General features: G+C 35.4%; 3 protein-coding genes across 3 annotated transcripts; 1 reads left to right on the top strand and 2 right to left on the bottom strand.

Moving 5' to 3' along the window:
* The first annotated feature begins 1,575 nt into the window (after positions 1-1,575).
* On the top strand, positions 1,576-7,133 carry LOC113103816 (microtubule-associated protein 9-like). The gene is made up of 13 exons (XM_026266074.1): positions 1,576-1,650; positions 1,777-1,858; positions 2,033-2,575; positions 3,244-3,407; positions 3,640-3,712; positions 4,432-4,487; positions 4,645-4,706; positions 5,501-5,657; positions 5,740-5,829; positions 5,913-6,074; positions 6,435-6,583; positions 6,725-6,860; positions 7,008-7,133. Exons 1-13 carry the CDS (start codon positions 1,576-1,578, stop codon positions 7,125-7,127), a joined length of 1,869 nt encoding a protein of 622 aa, XP_026121859.1. The 3' UTR covers positions 7,128-7,133.
* Positions 7,134-9,174: 2,041 nt separating this feature from the next.
* Positions 9,175-10,299, bottom strand: LOC113102344 (neuropeptide Y receptor type 2-like). The gene has a single exon (XM_026265869.1). It carries the CDS (start codon positions 10,297-10,299, stop codon positions 9,175-9,177), a length of 1,125 nt encoding a protein of 374 aa, XP_026121654.1.
* Positions 10,300-14,727: 4,428 nt separating this feature from the next.
* LOC113100968 (lecithin retinol acyltransferase-like) lies at positions 14,728-16,384 on the bottom strand. The gene is made up of 2 exons (XM_026265638.1): positions 15,869-16,384; positions 14,728-14,987 (listed from the first exon to the last, which is right to left on the bottom strand). Exons 1-2 carry the CDS (start codon positions 16,376-16,378, stop codon positions 14,835-14,837), a joined length of 663 nt encoding a protein of 220 aa, XP_026121423.1. The 5' UTR covers positions 16,379-16,384; the 3' UTR covers positions 14,728-14,834.
* Between the last annotated feature and the right edge of the window lie 266 nt (positions 16,385-16,650).

The following is a 16,650-nucleotide window of genomic DNA, read 5'->3' as shown; positions in this document are numbered from 1 at the left end:
TCAAACATGTTTATGTTGTGCGATTACACTTTTCAAAAGGTCAGTATTTTAACATTTAAGCACTGGCTCAATTAACTTCCGTCGGATGTATCTTTTTCCATTGTAAGTAATTTTTATGAACAGGTTGAAATAATTTTTTTTAAATTTCTTAATAATTCCAGATCAATATGTTTGTATGATTCTAGTTTATATAGTTGTCTTGGGTAAGAATGTTCTAATGAGACACAAATTAATAATGTTAATGACGTATTAATGGAAGTCACTATGAAGTATTACCAACACATACAGTTTATGTAAGTGATCTAAACAGCTGCTGTCCAAACACAGCTGATGACAGTGGTGCCAGTGATATCACAGACATTTCCTCATGAAAAGAAACAGCAGGACAGGAACAGGTAAGAAAAAAAAAGGATTGTGATGGAGAAAATGAATCGTGTCATACAGAGGTCAAGATCTTATTAAGAAGACATTTGTGCTCCTTGCAGGCTGTTGACAAAGATACAGGAAGAAAAACTTGGATCGTTGGATGGAAAGATTATAACACATTACTTTCTGTGTGTGTGACAAATAAACACACACTCGAAGACAAGCACGTAAAAGGCCCAATGTTCAGTGTCAATATGAAGGATTTTTTCATATTGATTTAACAGAATTATTATTATTATTATTTTATTTTTTATTTTTTTGCAAGGACATTAACCTTTTTTCTATGGATTTTTTTCTTACAATAAAACAAGAGTTTACTGACTGACATTTACAACTGCAAGAAAATAAAATTTTCTTAAAAGGCCTTTTCATTATGGTAACTTCTGCTGTATTCCAATGATTAAAATAACACTGAAACAAAACAATACAATCAAAACACAGAATGATAAATCTGCTGTCTACTCTTTTTTCCATCGATCAAGTAGCTCACTTATGTTGACGTTTAGTCCCTTGCAGGAACATTTTACGATGTCTACCTCCCCCTGGTGGATAGATATGGTATTATATTTTCAGTTATATTCAGAAATTGGTCCAGTCATGACAAAGGGGCATAACACATGAACAAACCATGTACAAACATTATATGACTGAAAGAAATACCTTGAAAAAAAAGAAGCAACAGACTAAGGAGATGTAAACTTTTAACCAGGATGGCCAGTGTAAATGTTTATTATTTAAATATATTTAAATATTATTTTATTTTATTAAACATTATTTTAGTAGGATACTGTCCTTTAGAAGCTTTAAAGGCAAAATAATAACAAATCATATCGATCGTTCTGCTCCTCCGTTTTTCGGATTTGAATGAACTGGTAAAGCTAGAAGCATTCAATGTATAAAGCGCGTGCCATACATCAGCGTCACCGCGCTTTGCCTTCGCCGTAGTAGATTCGCACTAGATTCTCATTCGGTGGTTGCTTTGGTAACTCGTGTAAACGAATGGCGTCCATGATGAGCTGAACAACGCTCTTATGTTTTTAAACGACGGTAGGAATGAATCGTTTGAACGTCTGATTATTAAATGCTATATTTTAAACCAGCATGTTTATTTGTATAGTAATGAATCATCGCATTTAAACAGTGGATATGATGGATGATGAGCATTTTTCTACAACACTTGCTTACACGAAAAGCCCTAAGACATCCAGAAGAACGACTTTTCAGGTAAAGTTACTGGTAGCGTGCTCTAAAATAAAGCATGGTCACTCAGACACATCGGGCTCTGTCTCAAATGAGCTGAGCTGCCTATCAAGACAAGATCTATGACATGTGCGTGTTTTTTTATTTCAGGATGAGCTCAAGACAGCTGTGTCTGCTAGAGCCAACAGGCATAGTTACCCGGATGACTTTGATGATGATGATGATGATGATGATGATGGTTGGTTTTACAATGTCACACTTGTCTAAAACATCATGACTGAATGGTTTACTCATGCCGCTGACCTTACCCTGAATAAGCGTGTTTATTCTCTTATATAACATGAGTTATATGCATGCACTTCTGTTTTTCCAATGTGTTCTTTACCCTTATACTTGAACTCTGCAGACATACTCAACAAACTCCTTAAGATGCAAAAACAGAAGAAGGTGAAATTTAAAGCAGGAAAGGCTAAAGTCAAAATCAACGATTTCAATCTTTCGGGTGATGAAGAGGAAAATGTCAAACCCAAAAAAGTGTCTTTTGTGAAAACCAAAAGGAACAGCTCACCTGTGAACTCCGAACAGCTACATCTCATGAAACGTGAAGATGACCGGCATAGTTCTGTCCCTTCGCAAAGCAATTCGTACAGTCTGCATTCGGATTCCCCTTTTTCCTCTCTATCTGACAAGTTTCTACCAGAGTCTGCTTTACTCCAGAAGGACGAACAGTCCAAACCAGTCATGCAGACGAGGAACCAGACAGAATCTGTGGTGAGGAAGAGCCTGTCAGATCCTTTACTGCCACTAAACTCTGAGAACAGCCAATGGGAATCAAGTCCAGAGCCATTGCCTTCAGAACAAGATGAGGACAACCAAAGGATTGGTGAAGATGGTGAACCACCGGTTCCCCAACCCAGGGAGAGAAGCGTTAAACCGAAACTCTCCGCAGGTCATGATTTAAGATCTACTGTCTTTGCAAGACCAGTTACCAATAACACTACTGTTTTCTGTGTATTTGAACATTGCCTGGACATTCGGATTTATATAAGCAAATACTGAAGAGTCTAGGATTGGATCATTATTGCACTAATTAATATTTCGTTTTGCAACATTGCAATGTGTAGCTTTTTTTTCTCAAACATTCATGTCAGATGTACACATGAACATATTCCTGGATGACAATGCCAAGACTCATCGGGTTTAAGTTGTGAAACAGTGGTTCAGTGAGCATGATGAATCATTTTAACGTATAAATTGATCACAACAAGTCAATATACGATCTCGGCCCAAAATCAATGCAACTCTTGATGGAAATAAATACTGTCGTGTTGCATGGTGCTAATTAATGCACAATACAATCAAAGCTCAAGGTGCTCAGGACTCTTTGGTGGGTAATCTCTCACAGTACGAGCTGTCATCCTGCAATATGTTAATGGTTGTCTGAGAAATAAAAGCAACACACTGCATCAGAAACACAACATGCCAGAAAAATATTAATCACTGCAATAATGATTCAATCCTAGACTCTGCGGTATTTGTTTACTCCAGCCACTATAAAATTAGATTAAGAAACGTGAGAAACTAATAAATAAAATACACTTTCTTTAATGTAAACAGGTTGTCCTGCTCAAGACATGTCACCCAGACCCAAACCCAGGCAGAGGACAGTAAATATGTGTGACTTTGGTCAGTCAGAAGAGGAGAGCCCAGCCTACACGTCTTCTGTGTCTATAGCCCTCGCTCCTGAGAAGAGTCGAACCTCTGCCAGTGATAGTGTTCTGGTGAGAACGGCTTGAAGATGAAATAAAAACGTATCAGCAGTAACCCATTTAAATGCTGTAAATGCTTAATTACATGCATGTCTATATATCTATGGCGTTGCTGCAAAACCCATTTTAAACCTTTGTTTTTAAGAGTGTAGTTATTGTCTAGTGCTAGATAATATCTCACAAGCTGCTCAGGTCTAAATCTAGGAGATGCTTTGATCGACTCTTGTTTTGTTTTTCGACTCAGGGTCCAGATGAAGACCAGTCCGAAAAGTCTGAGTTTTGTTCACCAGCAGAGCAGATGTATCCAGCTTCTGTAGGTGCGGAAACCATGTTCAGAGACTGTAGTAATGATATTACATTTTGGTATATTGGTATCAATAAGTACACTATTCAAACTTAATATGAACCAAAGGTTAGTCTCTTTTAACTTCTATATCAAAAAGTTATAGAAGTTAAAATGTATTGTAAAGAAAAAAATTAACTGTACTAATATTATTATGTTTTATATATAATAAATATATAACATAATAGGTTTTACTCTAAAATTGCTTTAAAATGTAAGACTTTTGTCCAAATTTGAAGTTGATTTGATAAAAATTGAGGTTAGGGCGTTATACCACAAACAGCCACTGGGTGCCATCCAAACTCCATTTAATTTTTAAATGCAACATATTTCTCTTTTTAATATTGATAAAAAGTGTCAACAAAATATGGAATCCTGAGACTCAGACCTTTCCAGTGATGTTTTTGGTTTGTCAAGATAATAAAAAGTTTTGATTGTTAAAGACTATAGTGCATTTTGTAATATGACACTTGACACCGCATGCTTAAGGGTGGGGGGGGGGGGTGGGGGGACACCGCCAAAACATTTTAAAGTATATATAATATATATATAATATATAATTTATAATGATTACTAAAACATCTGAAAAAGGGCAACAACAAAAAAGAGCACCAAGCATCGCACAGGTAGGATGGTGACAGTTAAGGGGTTAAGTAGTTATTAATAATTTTTAATTTGCAATTTTCATTGCAGCAGCCTCAGAAGAGAGCAAAGAGAGAAATTATTCAACATCCTTTGAAGAAAAGCATGTAAGTCAGATTAAAGGTGAAAAGATCCTGTTCTGATGGTTTTGTGTGACATGTTACTAAAGGAAGCAGATCAAATCAAGGTCAGTTATGTGCCATGTCATCTTCTAAATGTTAATATAATTCATAAGTATATCTGTCTTCATCATTCTCCAAACAGAAGAGTTTGCAGGGTTCCCTTGACCACACATCATCCACACTAACCCAAAATTCAGCCGACAGGTCAGTGAATTTATTTAAAACCTCATGCTGTATATGTGCACGATGGACTTCTGATTTTTAACCATGTCATATTTGCACAGCATTTCAAATTTGACATCATAATTAAAAGAAAATCGTTTACTCATCCTCATGTCATTCCCAAACCCATTTGACTTTTATTCATCTAATACTACAATACTAAAATATTTATATTATCATTTGCATTAACATACTTTTATTCAAACCAAGTCAAACGATTATCTCAAGAAGTTTATGCATTTCTAAACACTTCTTTTATTTATTTCTCAAGCTATATTTTTCTATCTTGCCTCCTTATATATATATATTTATATATGTGTGTGTGTGTGTGAAGATATTTTGTAAATTTCATACCGCAAATATATCAAAACTGAATTTTTGATTAGAAATATGCATTGCTAAGAATTCATTTGAAAAGGTGATTTTCTCAATATTTAGATTTTTTTGCTCCCTCAGATTCCAGATTTTTCAAACGTTATCTGATCCTAATAAATAATACATGAATGGAAAGAAGATTTTTCAGCTTTCAGATGATGTATAAATCTCAATTTTAAAAGATTGAAACTTAAGACTTTTTTGTGGTCCTGGGTCACATATATTAATCATATAATAAAATTGTTTTCACTTGGTCACACACTGATATGCATGTTCATAATTTTAATCATATCTGTCGTGTTTCATGTTTTAATGAGTAAAGCATTATTTAGTGCACCTTTAACTCAAATGCACCAAACACCGAAACTCATTGATATTGAGCAACATCTTCTGGACATTAGACCTTCAAGCTCTCGCTCATCCAGTTCCAGAAAACACAAGAGCTCTTATAAAGCAGAGTCGAAATACCTGGGAGCGTTGAAGATTCTGGATCAGAGAACAGAAGAGAGCCGGCGTCTTCCAGAAGCAGCAGATTCACTGAGAGCTGCTGTGTACCAGGTGTCTAGAGACCCACCCAATCATTTTTACACCCCTTTAATGCATCTAAAATGTGCTCAAATATTGTTTTCTTTCTTGAAAGGAATGGCTCAAAAAGAAAGAAGAAACTTTAAAAATAACAAGGAGTGCAAAAAAGCAGGAAGAGAAATTAAAAGTGGAGAAAGTGCACGAAGTAATATTTAATGAACATTTGAATTCTTTATTCACCACAATCCTGGTTTGATTTATTCAATGTTTGGCATTGCCCTTCTTTAGGAAAATCTTACTAAAATTGCCGATGCAAAGGCGTCTTATGATGCATGGAAAGAGAAAAAAGGTGAAGGCTTTAGAAAGAAAGTCAAAGAAAAACAGGAGGCAATAAAGCAACAACAAATGGAAATGGATAAAAAGCATGAAAAAAAGGAAACAGGAAAACAGGTAATTATTAAAATGTAGTTTATTAGCAAGAAGAAAAAAAAAACATGGCTTCTTGTATTTATTTTTTCATTGGTTATTATAACACTGTGTTTAATAATTTTTTCATTTTATTTTTTATCCATTACAGGTGCTACACTACATTTTTTTTCTTTCTCTTCTTTTTTTTTTTAATGATTTTGCATTTCCAAAAAGGCAAAAAGCTGTCAGAATACACTGATGGTTTGAGAAAAACGATGAAACCACTTTGGTACCAAGCTACAAAACCTATGCTATACTAACAGATATAATATATTTACTTCCACATGCAATTTTGGTTCCATCATTTGCATAAATACATCACACTCTAAACATTTCCCAAAGCAGATTTTTGACAAGTGGAAAGAGGAGCATGACGGCATCCTTAAAGACAGGATACGGGTAAAGAAACAGACTGAGAGAAGACAGAAACTACAACAGGCCAAAGAGAAACACGAGAAGAAGAAGGACTGCATTTCTGCTTTCACTGAATGGTAAGAAAGATGCATTTTTATTTATATGCATCACTAATTTAGTTAATCAACTCACATTTGGTCATGCACGAGTCACTCAAGCCTCATATTACAAACTGATATTAATGAGACTTTCTGGTAATTACTTTGCATGTTACATAGGAGTGACCGAAAGAAGGATGTTATTGAAGAGAAGGTCAAGGCAGAACACAGGAAGGAGAAGATAAAGGAAGTGGAGGAGGAGTATGAAAAGGAGGAGAAAGTTAAAATGGCATTGGAGATGTATGACAAATGGCTGGTGTGTTACAGTACATTTCTTCATTTCCCAAACACACGTACACATTCATGTCGAATATTAAGTTGCATTTCTCAAACCAAAAGTAATCTGTTTTTGGTTTCAAAATAGACATACTGTGATCAAAATCTGTTCCCCCTTTTATTGCAGAAAAGAAAAGAGTTTCAACAAAAAAGAGAGAGAAAAGAGAAGAAGATTCAGGCTATTCTTCAAGACGAGGCTCCTCCGCCCTGGAGCCCTCCGAATAAAACAATCCCGTTTGGAAAATGAGCCTTATTTCAAAGTTCTTTAATTTCAGAATGACTCGAACCATAAATAAATCAAACTAAATAAAGGCCCTTAACCCAATAAAGCACATTTCTAAGGCTTTTAAATGATCAAAACTGAACAAATGATATCTGACGGATAGTTAATATTTGTAAAGCAAGTTACTTTTATACTATTATATCGTGCTGTTTTATAACGATATGTTGTTTATAATATTTCAGGATGAACACTTATTGAACTGAAGAGGGGGAAAATGCACATTTTTATTTCTTCTTCGGGTTTGTAGCACTGCATCAGTGTCTCATCAACGGATGCTCTGCGGTGAATGGGTGCCGTCAGAATGAGAGTCTGATAAAAACATCACAATAATCCACAAGTTATCCAGTCCATCAGTGAACATGATGAAGCTTCAAGGCTAAAAGCCATGCTTGGAATAAAACCCCTAATGCAGCACGATGTCTATAGATAAATCATTTAGTGCACAGACAGGATTTCAATATTGAATTGTGGATATAATACGAGTGGCTTTTGCGCCATTCGGAGACAGACAGGACAGTAATTGACAGAATCTATACTCTGAGACCCTCTTACTCTATTTTTATGTTGTTCCCTTGCGCTCGGTGAGTATTGATCGCTCTGTTCCTGTCAGCTGATTGATCCTTCATGGGCCTGTGGCTATCACAATTAGGAATCCTGATCTTGATGGAACATATTTCATTTGTAAACCATACCTCTTTATCTTTTCATAGGCTTCTCTAAAAACACAGTCGCTCTCTCCATCACAACTGAAAGCTATCATATGGCCCTCTATAATTGTAAATAATAGAAAGACTCATTTTATGAACTGTGTCCAGTTAATGTGGAACATGAATATACATAACAGACAAGTTGAGATGATGGACGTGTTGCTGTTAATGAAGTTAGAAGATAGAACGAGGATGTTTGTGTTTTAGGAGTATTCAGTTTTAGAAAGGAGACGCTTCACGCTTGAAATTAACCTGGAGAGAGCTCTGATTGTGAGACATGCGGTGTCTGAAACAGAAAGAAAAACAGCATTTTTGTTTGTTTGCTTGCTTTTTTTTCTATTAAAAAAAATTATATAAAAATATTATTTTTTTTTAGATTCTATAAAAGTTTTGTTTTTGAGTTTTGGATGAATTAGGGTTATGGTTGTTTTTATTACTAATTATTATTGTGTTATTTATTCATTTATTTTTATATATATTTATCTTTTTTTTTTTTTAGTACACAAGTTAAATTAAATGAAGTTTTAGTTTCTAGTTTTAGCTAACTATAATAACCCTGGTTGAATCACAAGTGTAAAGATGAGTGTGTTACAGATACCTTTTAAATAATTCAGGAACGTTTTTCCATAAAATAACATTTATTTTCACAGGAAACGAACATTAACACTAGAATATATTCAATGTGAGATTCCTGTCTCACTGATTATTTTTACAGATCATACATGCTAACTCCAAACACATCCAAATACATATTACATTTACGACAAAGAAATCCAAATCAGTCACAAAGTCACCACAATTGTCTCATAAATTTATCAAATATGTGTCCCTGGAGCACAAAAGCAGTCTTAAGTCTCTGGGGGATATTTGTAGCAATAGCCAAAAATACATTGTATGGGTCAAAATTATCCATTTTTATTTTATGCAAAAAATCATTAGGATATTAAGTAAAAGATTATGTTCCATGATGATATTTAGTACATTTCCTACCGTAAATATATCAAAACTTCATTTTTGTTTAGTAATATGCATTGCTATCAACTTTAACAATATTAAGATTTTTTTTTTTGCACCCTCAGATTCCAGATTTTCAAATAGTTGCATCTCAGACAAATATTGTTCCATCATAACAAACCACGCATCAATGAGAAGCGTATTTCTTTAGCTTTCAGATGATGCATGCTCCAGGGTCACATATCAGACAATTTGAGCGTCAAGTTGTAATATTTACTCACGATGCTTCTGTACAGTAGACTTTTTGTCCATATCACCTCAGCATGTCGTGTTTTGAAAGCAAACGTCTCTCACAGAAGAGTGTTTTCTTGTTTGAAGGCCACACTGATTGTGTTTTGCTTACTGCGTGTGCATTTCTCGCTTACTGTCTCGCTGCTACAAACCCTTCTCATTCCATTGCTCAACCTTCCACACTTGAACACGGCCAGAAAGGATCTTCTATAGTTGCTGTTCATCCATCCGTACAGGATGGGGTTGGCAAACGTGGAGCACATGGCCACAACATGGAAAGCCGTGTAGAGCAATCGGTAGTCTTTCATTTCTAATACGCTGCTGTCGATATCCACAGCAAGCTGAAAGGCGTGAAAGGGCAGCCAGCTAACGGTGAAGACCACAACTACGGCCACCAGCATCTTCGTGGTCTTCTGTCGGCGCTGATGGCGATCGCTACGGCCTCCGCCGGGGCTGACGTGATTCCGAAGCTTGTTCCAGATCCGAGTGTACGCGAAGGAAATGATGGACAACGGCAGGCCGTACTGGAGGAAGAACATGGCGATGCTGTAGACCGTGCCATCCGCACTGCTTCCAGGCCACTTCTCAGCACAGCCCTGAATCGTCCGCTCAGGTGATAGGTCAAAGGTCACATATTCGCGGAAGATAGCTAGAGGACTGGCGAGGATCGCGCTTGCCACCCATGTGATCACGATGACGACCACGCACATGTCTTTGGACATCTTGGTTTCCATGTGGTAGACGATGCTACGGTATCTGTCCAGCGCGATAACATTGAGCGTGATGGTGGAAACGTGGACGGCTAAGCCTTGCGCATAAGGCAACAGGTAACACATCACCTGTCCGAATTTCCATTCTCCGTAGAGCGTGTACATCAAAGTGAAAGGCAAACACAGTGTGTTGACCAACAAGTCTGCTACAGCCAGGTTAACAATGAAATAGTTAGTCACCGTGTGTAAATTTCTAAACTTGTACACGACATATATGACCAAGGAGTTCCCGGTCACGCCAAAGAGGATGATGGTGCTGTAAGCCAAAATCAAGATCACTTGAACACCCACCAGTTTTGTACTGTCTTCCAGACCGTCCAGTAAGACGCCCTCGAGTTGGTTAGTGGCTGGTGTAGAACAGTTCGTGGACTGAATTTCGTCTTCAGATATGTTCATTTCGGTTCTTATATCCATGTTGGACATTCGTTTACTTACTCTGAAAAAAAAAAAAAGCAAAGTGAAATTAAATTAAATTAAATGCATTGAAAATCTATCCAGTATTCAAAACAGAAAAATACAGCCAAAAAATGAATGAAATGCTGCATGCACGCTTATGTCATAATCAGTGGTTAAAATTTAAAAATGCTTCAAATTTGGATCTTATTTTAATGCATGCATTTTTGATTTTATGCATAGTGTGTTTTAATACTTGATGAATATGTGAGCATGTTAAATCATATTTTATATTAATAAATCAATCAAGGTTTGTAGCATTCAACTACATATAAGATTATTATTCTAAGTTACTACTATAGCGTATATTATACTGCAATACACTACTGTAGTAAGAACTAAAGTATGCTACAGCATTTATTCCAGTTAATCAGTTCACTAAAGTTAATATTACAGTAAGCTGTAGCATGCATTAACAGATTGTTGTAAATACTATACAGTATAATACACTAGTCATTGTTCAAAAACACCGTAATATTTAATGGTATTTCTTCACGTGGGCGTGCAGTAAATTATATAGATAAACAATACATGCATAAAGTTGAAAGTAGTCTGAATTGATCTGCATAAAAAAAATGAATAAGGAAGAAAATTGTTTTCGGAAAGAGTCTTACCTTCTTTAAGTTGTGAAGTTGCATGCAATATAAGCTCGTGTAGGAAAGTATGAAAGTATGGCAGAAGAGAAAAAAACCCAGCTCGAATCCATGCCAAATTTATCAAGCGTAACCCGACGACAAACATCAAGAAGTGTGTGTAACAGGAGTCTGAGTGAGTGTGATGCACGGAGAGAAACACATCTGAGTCTGAAGGATGCGCGCGCTTCACAACCCATCAGCGCGCGCGAGACTCTTGATTGACATCAGGCTTGATTTACAATTACAACTTTGATATAAAGATCAGAGGTTTATGAATATGTAATTAATGCATCATTTAATACCAGTCTGCATTAGTCTGTATACAGTAACTGTGTTAATCAAAGTTATTTCTATAAGACCATATACTGACGTGAAATGATAACAACAGCTGATTTACTCATACATAATTTAATGCATGACATTCAACATTGTTTGCTCAGCTTTTTGTTTCACATTGTCGTTTTGCAGATGGTAGGTACAAAGAGGTTTCAAATGTCAGGAAATGTAATCATTAAGACAAAAGGACAAATGTCTGTCTCGCTGATGCACATCAGGCAGAAATCGACATATGACGTCAACAATGACGACGAGAGTCACGCCAGATCTTCAATTTAATAAACACTATGAACTGAATTATACACTGCCCTCAGCAACAGAGATGTGTGTCTGTAAGCATCACCTGTTTTAGTATTTGAGACTTATTCTAACTCTATTTCGTTTTAGGAGAAGCATTTTGTTTATTTCCCTCTCTTTAGGATAGCGTGCACCAATCAAGACCAAGAACATGCATAAAGTGATAGTTCACCCCAAAAAATGTGCCATCATTCACTTGCCCTCATGTTCTTCCAAACCCATATTTGCAGCACAAATAAAGTTATTTTTTATATTTTATCATCATTTTTGTTGCTTATCATCATCACCATCTTCTTAATTTTTTGTTGCTTAACTTGATTTCTTGAAAGTCAAGCACAATTTTAAGCAATTATATTGTTTAATCGTTTATTTATTTATTATGTGTTTATCGTGGGTATTGAAAGACCATGCATTATTTTCCTTGAATCATAGTTGAAATCATAGTTATTTATTTTTCATTAATGTTTAATATCACAACATTAACAAACTGGAGGAAAATATGCAAGTGCTTTTCTATGTCTCTCAACCTTAACACATAGGCCCAGAATCTGGCTCGTGAATGTGTTTTCATCCTTTTTCTTTTTATATGTTGTTGAAATAATAATTGCAGTTTGCTTGCTATGACATTTGGGCAGAAAAATGAATAGTAAAAAGAAATGATCGAACACCTAACCGCTCCTAAATCTTTCTGATTGAGCTGAGCTGGCAGCTTCAGTCACTTATTGGTTGTGTAATTAATTGGTATAGATTCTCTCTCACTTCTGCAGGAAGACTGAGGTACATGTCCAGGTAAACCAACAGAAATAGCAACACTACAGAGAACACAGACAGAAATAACCAGCTCCCTTCTGCTGCTGATCCACTCATCCATATGCTGTCAGCTATTACACTTTACAGTAAAATACAGTGATTATGTCTATCATGGTTACATTTATTTATTTATTTTTATTAGGATATTGTCCACATTTGCTCCAACTTGGAGGTCTTTTCATTCTGCAGTTTGAAACTCAAGAGAAATGCATGTCAAAGATTTTAGTTTTAATTATCAAAGCAGCTTCTTTCTTTATCTTTATCAATATGTTGAGTATGAAACAAAGAGATGCATGACATTTCTTAAAAGATATAGATGAGCTTCCTTTATTTACATTTGAGAGAAAACTTGCAAATATCTCAAAATATGCAGCCGTGAATGTGTCATATTGAAATACATAACATTTCCAGGTTACGATGCTGTTAAATAAAATCTCTCTCTCTCTCTCTCTCTCTCTCTCTCTCTCTCTCTCTCTCTCTCTCTCTCTCGGCCTCTCTCTCTCTCTCTCTGACAATCTGTAGCCTATGTAGTGGGAATGAAGACATATTATGAAATATGACACATATGAAATATTGCTGCCTGAATCATCTCTGTCCACTAGATGGGGCTGCTACTGTTGTCTGATGCTTGTGGGAAAATTCAATAAAAAGGATTTTGAATGTCATATTTTCAGACTTCATTCAGATTACAGAGTATATTGGAGTTTTGTTTTGTAATCTGTCCTGGAATGTAGTTATAATTATTTCAAAAGCAACTGCAAATGTAGTAGCATGATTCCAATCACATTTAATAGTAAAAGAGTCATGTTCATTTTATTTCATAAATGCTTTTGTATAAAATAAAAAATTTTGATCACACTTTAAAAAATATTTATTTCATTTATCAATGGTTAATGCATTAGTTCACTAACCAACAATCGTCAATCGTCAATCGTCAATCGTATATATATATAACATTTAAATTTTTGGTCTTATTTTATGTTTTTGGTGTTAGTGTTAATTCATAATACTTACTCATATATAATACTTAAACTGTTAATTTATAAAACCTGAATATGAAACAAAATGTTTAAGTATGTGATAATTAAGATTAACCCATAGATGACCACAATATTGTGATTGTTAGTTAATACCTAATGCATAACTGATGTTCACTTCACAGTGTGTGTGTGTGTGTGTGTGTGTGTGTGTGTGTGTATGACATCAAGAAATTCAGAATGAACCACATTCACTGTCTGAGCTGTTTGACTCCATATACAAGACTAGATGAACTAGTTAAAAAAAAAATGCTCTGAAAATAGCCCTGTGTTGTTGTTGTTTATTAGTTTTTTAGCATTTAGCAGCTTTTCATATCACATGTGGTTAAGGTTACTACAAAATGTCCCAGATGCCTTGTTTCATCTGTTCTCAGCTCTATTTATGAGCAGAGGAGTTCACTGACATATTAGAATAGGAGATAATCTGTGCCTGTGTGGGAGGGAATTGTGCAATCCTGTTTGGAATTTGTAAACAAAAGTGGACACCCAATAACGGAGCGGGAGGCTGTTATGTCCTCGCATAGAACGTAAGAGAATCCATTCTTAATGTCATCACTTGTGTTAAAATCAGCTTTGGCATTAAATTAAAATGCTATTTTTCAGGTTCAATGATTTCCTGCACAATGCATATCACCACTGATTTCTAAATAGTTTATTTTTTGTTGTATTTTATTTAATTTTTTCATGAAAAGATCTTTGATCTAGCCTAAGAATGCTGAAATCAGAAACGCACAGCTCAGATTATAGACCTCGTGCTAATTCCACAGGTTCAGCTACAGGTCAGACAAGCTTTATTTTGATGAAAATAGTCCAATCAACTGTTTACAGCAATAACCAGACATAATTATAGCTACTATTTACACATAACATTCATCAAATATAGCTCTGTCTACATATTCTTATTCTGGCTCTTCTTTATGCTATTAAATATATATTTGAAACTGTACAAATTCACAATCAAGCATCGTCAGAGCTTATTAATAATACAAGTAAAAAACTACAAGTTCAAATATATGGTAGGCTATGTCCTGAATCATAATTCAGTAGCTATTAAAACTAGTAATGAAATGTATCTGTACAAAACTTCTGCTTAATACAAAAATAAGGCACCTTAAGTGAACAGTGCATGCAATCTGTAACTTTAAGCCACAGCAATATTGACCAATTTTAGGTATGGTTTAAAACACTAAGTATACAGCATGGCTGTAAAGGCTCAAAGTAAATGGCATGTTGTCATGAGTTATTTAAAGCATAAGGAAAAATACATTGTCAGACTTGGCATGTTTACACAGCCATATTCCACTGATGCATTGCTTTGTTGTGTACGTGTCCTCTTTAAAGCTGGGCTTAGTTGTTTTATGTGATGCAGTGAAAGTGTCTCTCAGCCAGCCATCCACAGAATAAAGGGAATAAGGATTGTGGGTAACGTAGTTGAAGGCGCCAGGCCGAAGCACAGGATGTACATCACTCCTATCCCAACAGTTAAGGCCACACTCCTCTGGTCCCGAATGATGGATTTCAGACAGTCACAGAACTGAAAAAAAGCATTAAAAGATATCAGTAGCAGACTCTTAAACAAAAACTTTTACACAATACATGCTATAAAGAATATGTTTTTATTTATTTAATTGCAGTGCATTATTGACGTTTTGATAACACACTCGAACAACCAACGTTGAGTCAAATATAGATTAACCCATCCATTGAGTTACATTTTTACAATACATTTTTAACTCAAAATTTGGGTTCATCCATATCTGACACAAAGTTTTTTTAGAGTGCATGGTGTTCATGCCACACTATCTTGATATTCATTTTAATAAGTAGAACATATGCTGTATTCTAGGCTATTTTTGTATTATTAAAGATTAGATAAAAATAGGGTTGCACAAATGTGGAAAAGTTCAATAAAATTTCTGAAATATTCCAGGAATTTTGAAAACTTTCCAGGAATTTTTATTATTATTATTATTATTATTATTATTATTATTTTGTATATTCCAGGGATTTTTAGAAAGTTTATTTATTATTATTATTATTTTTTTTCATTTATGTTTTTTTTGTATATTCCAGAGTTTCCAGAATCTTTTTATTATTATTATTATTTTTATTTTTTTGTATATTCCAGGGATTTTTAGAAAGTTTCCGGAATTTTTTTATTTATTATTTTTATTATTATTATTTTTTTTTTATTATGTTTATATATATATATATATATATATATTCCAGGGATTCCAGGGATTTTTGGAAAGTTTCTGGAATTTATTATTATTATTGTTATTTATTTATTTATTTATGTTTATATATATATATATATTCCAGGGATTTTTGAACGTTTTTGTATATTTTCCACCCCTTTGCAACCCTGGATCTAAATAATATTTTTCTTGTTTACCCCGGATGAAGAGCTCTCACCTTCTCTGTCTGCTGGCTCGCAGCTGTCCCGTACCTGCAGTACGTCACGAAATGCTCGCAGTTATTCCATAATAAACTGTAGGGAAAGTCACCGACCAGCTTCTCTGCTCTCCTCGCCACTTCTTCGCTCGCCAGCGCTTTCCACTTCACTTTCTTATCCATATCGTTCACCAGAATCTGAGCACCGTATGCGAAGTCTTCGACCGAGTCGACGCGAATGCTCGCGGTTCTGTAAATGCAGCCTAAAATGAGTCTTTTGTTAGTGACGACTGGTTTAATGAGCTGTCTGTCTCTGGTTAGGACGGGCATGATGTCAGGCATCAGGTGTGCCACCCTGTTCTCTCCCAGACAGATGCCGTAATGAATGAAGAGCGCGCGCTGCACCTCCAGCAGGTCTCCTCTCCGGAGCACCGGGCATCTCACCGGATCCTCCCGCCACAGACTCTTAAACACATTCAAGCTGGAGAGAAGAAAGAACTTCTCAAACAGAAACGTCAGCGAGTCGAGCATTTTTATGACTTGCAGACTTCACAGTCGATGGAGAATTTATATATTGCATGTGCTTTAGGACTGAGGAGGATCCCAGGATTCTGATTGGCTGGACGGTTCATCCCCACACTGAACCACTTTAATGCTCGGCTCCTGATTGTTTAATGAGGTGAAGTTTTCGCAAATAAACAGTTAGCTTATTGGTAACACTGTACAATAACATTTATTTTGGAAAAAAAGAAAAGAATGCAATTACCTATTACATAGTAAGAAATCTTAATTAATAGGTTAGA

The sequence above is a fragment of the Carassius auratus genome, chromosome 1, assembly GCF_003368295.1.
Source record: "Carassius auratus strain Wakin chromosome 1, ASM336829v1, whole genome shotgun sequence".
Lineage (NCBI taxonomy): Eukaryota > Metazoa > Chordata > Actinopteri > Cypriniformes > Cyprinidae > Carassius > Carassius auratus.
Note: the sequence above shows the minus strand (reverse complement) of the source record. Positions and strands in the feature narration are given on the sequence as shown.

Excerpts from the sequence above, each read along its gene's own strand:
- LOC113103816 (XM_026266074.1), top strand. The coding sequence starts at position 1,576 with ATGGATGATGAGCATTTTTCTACAACACTTGCTTACACGAAAAGCCCT. Across the intron at positions 6,075-6,434 it reads AAAAGGAAACAGGAAAACAG|CAGATTTTTGACAAGTGGAA; the intron begins GTAATTATTAAA and ends CATTTCCCAAAG. Across the intron at positions 6,584-6,724 it reads ATTTCTGCTTTCACTGAATG|GAGTGACCGAAAGAAGGATG; the intron begins GTAAGAAAGATG and ends CATGTTACATAG.
- LOC113102344 (XM_026265869.1), bottom strand. The coding sequence starts at position 10,299 with ATGGATATAAGAACCGAAATGAACATATCTGAAGACGAAATTCAGTCC.
- LOC113100968 (XM_026265638.1), bottom strand. The coding sequence starts at position 16,378 with ATGCTCGACTCGCTGACGTTTCTGTTTGAGAAGTTCTTTCTTCTCTCC. Across the intron at positions 14,988-15,868 it reads CGAGCCAGCAGACAGAGAAG|TTCTGTGACTGTCTGAAATC; the intron begins GTGAGAGCTCTT and ends GCTTTTTTTCAG.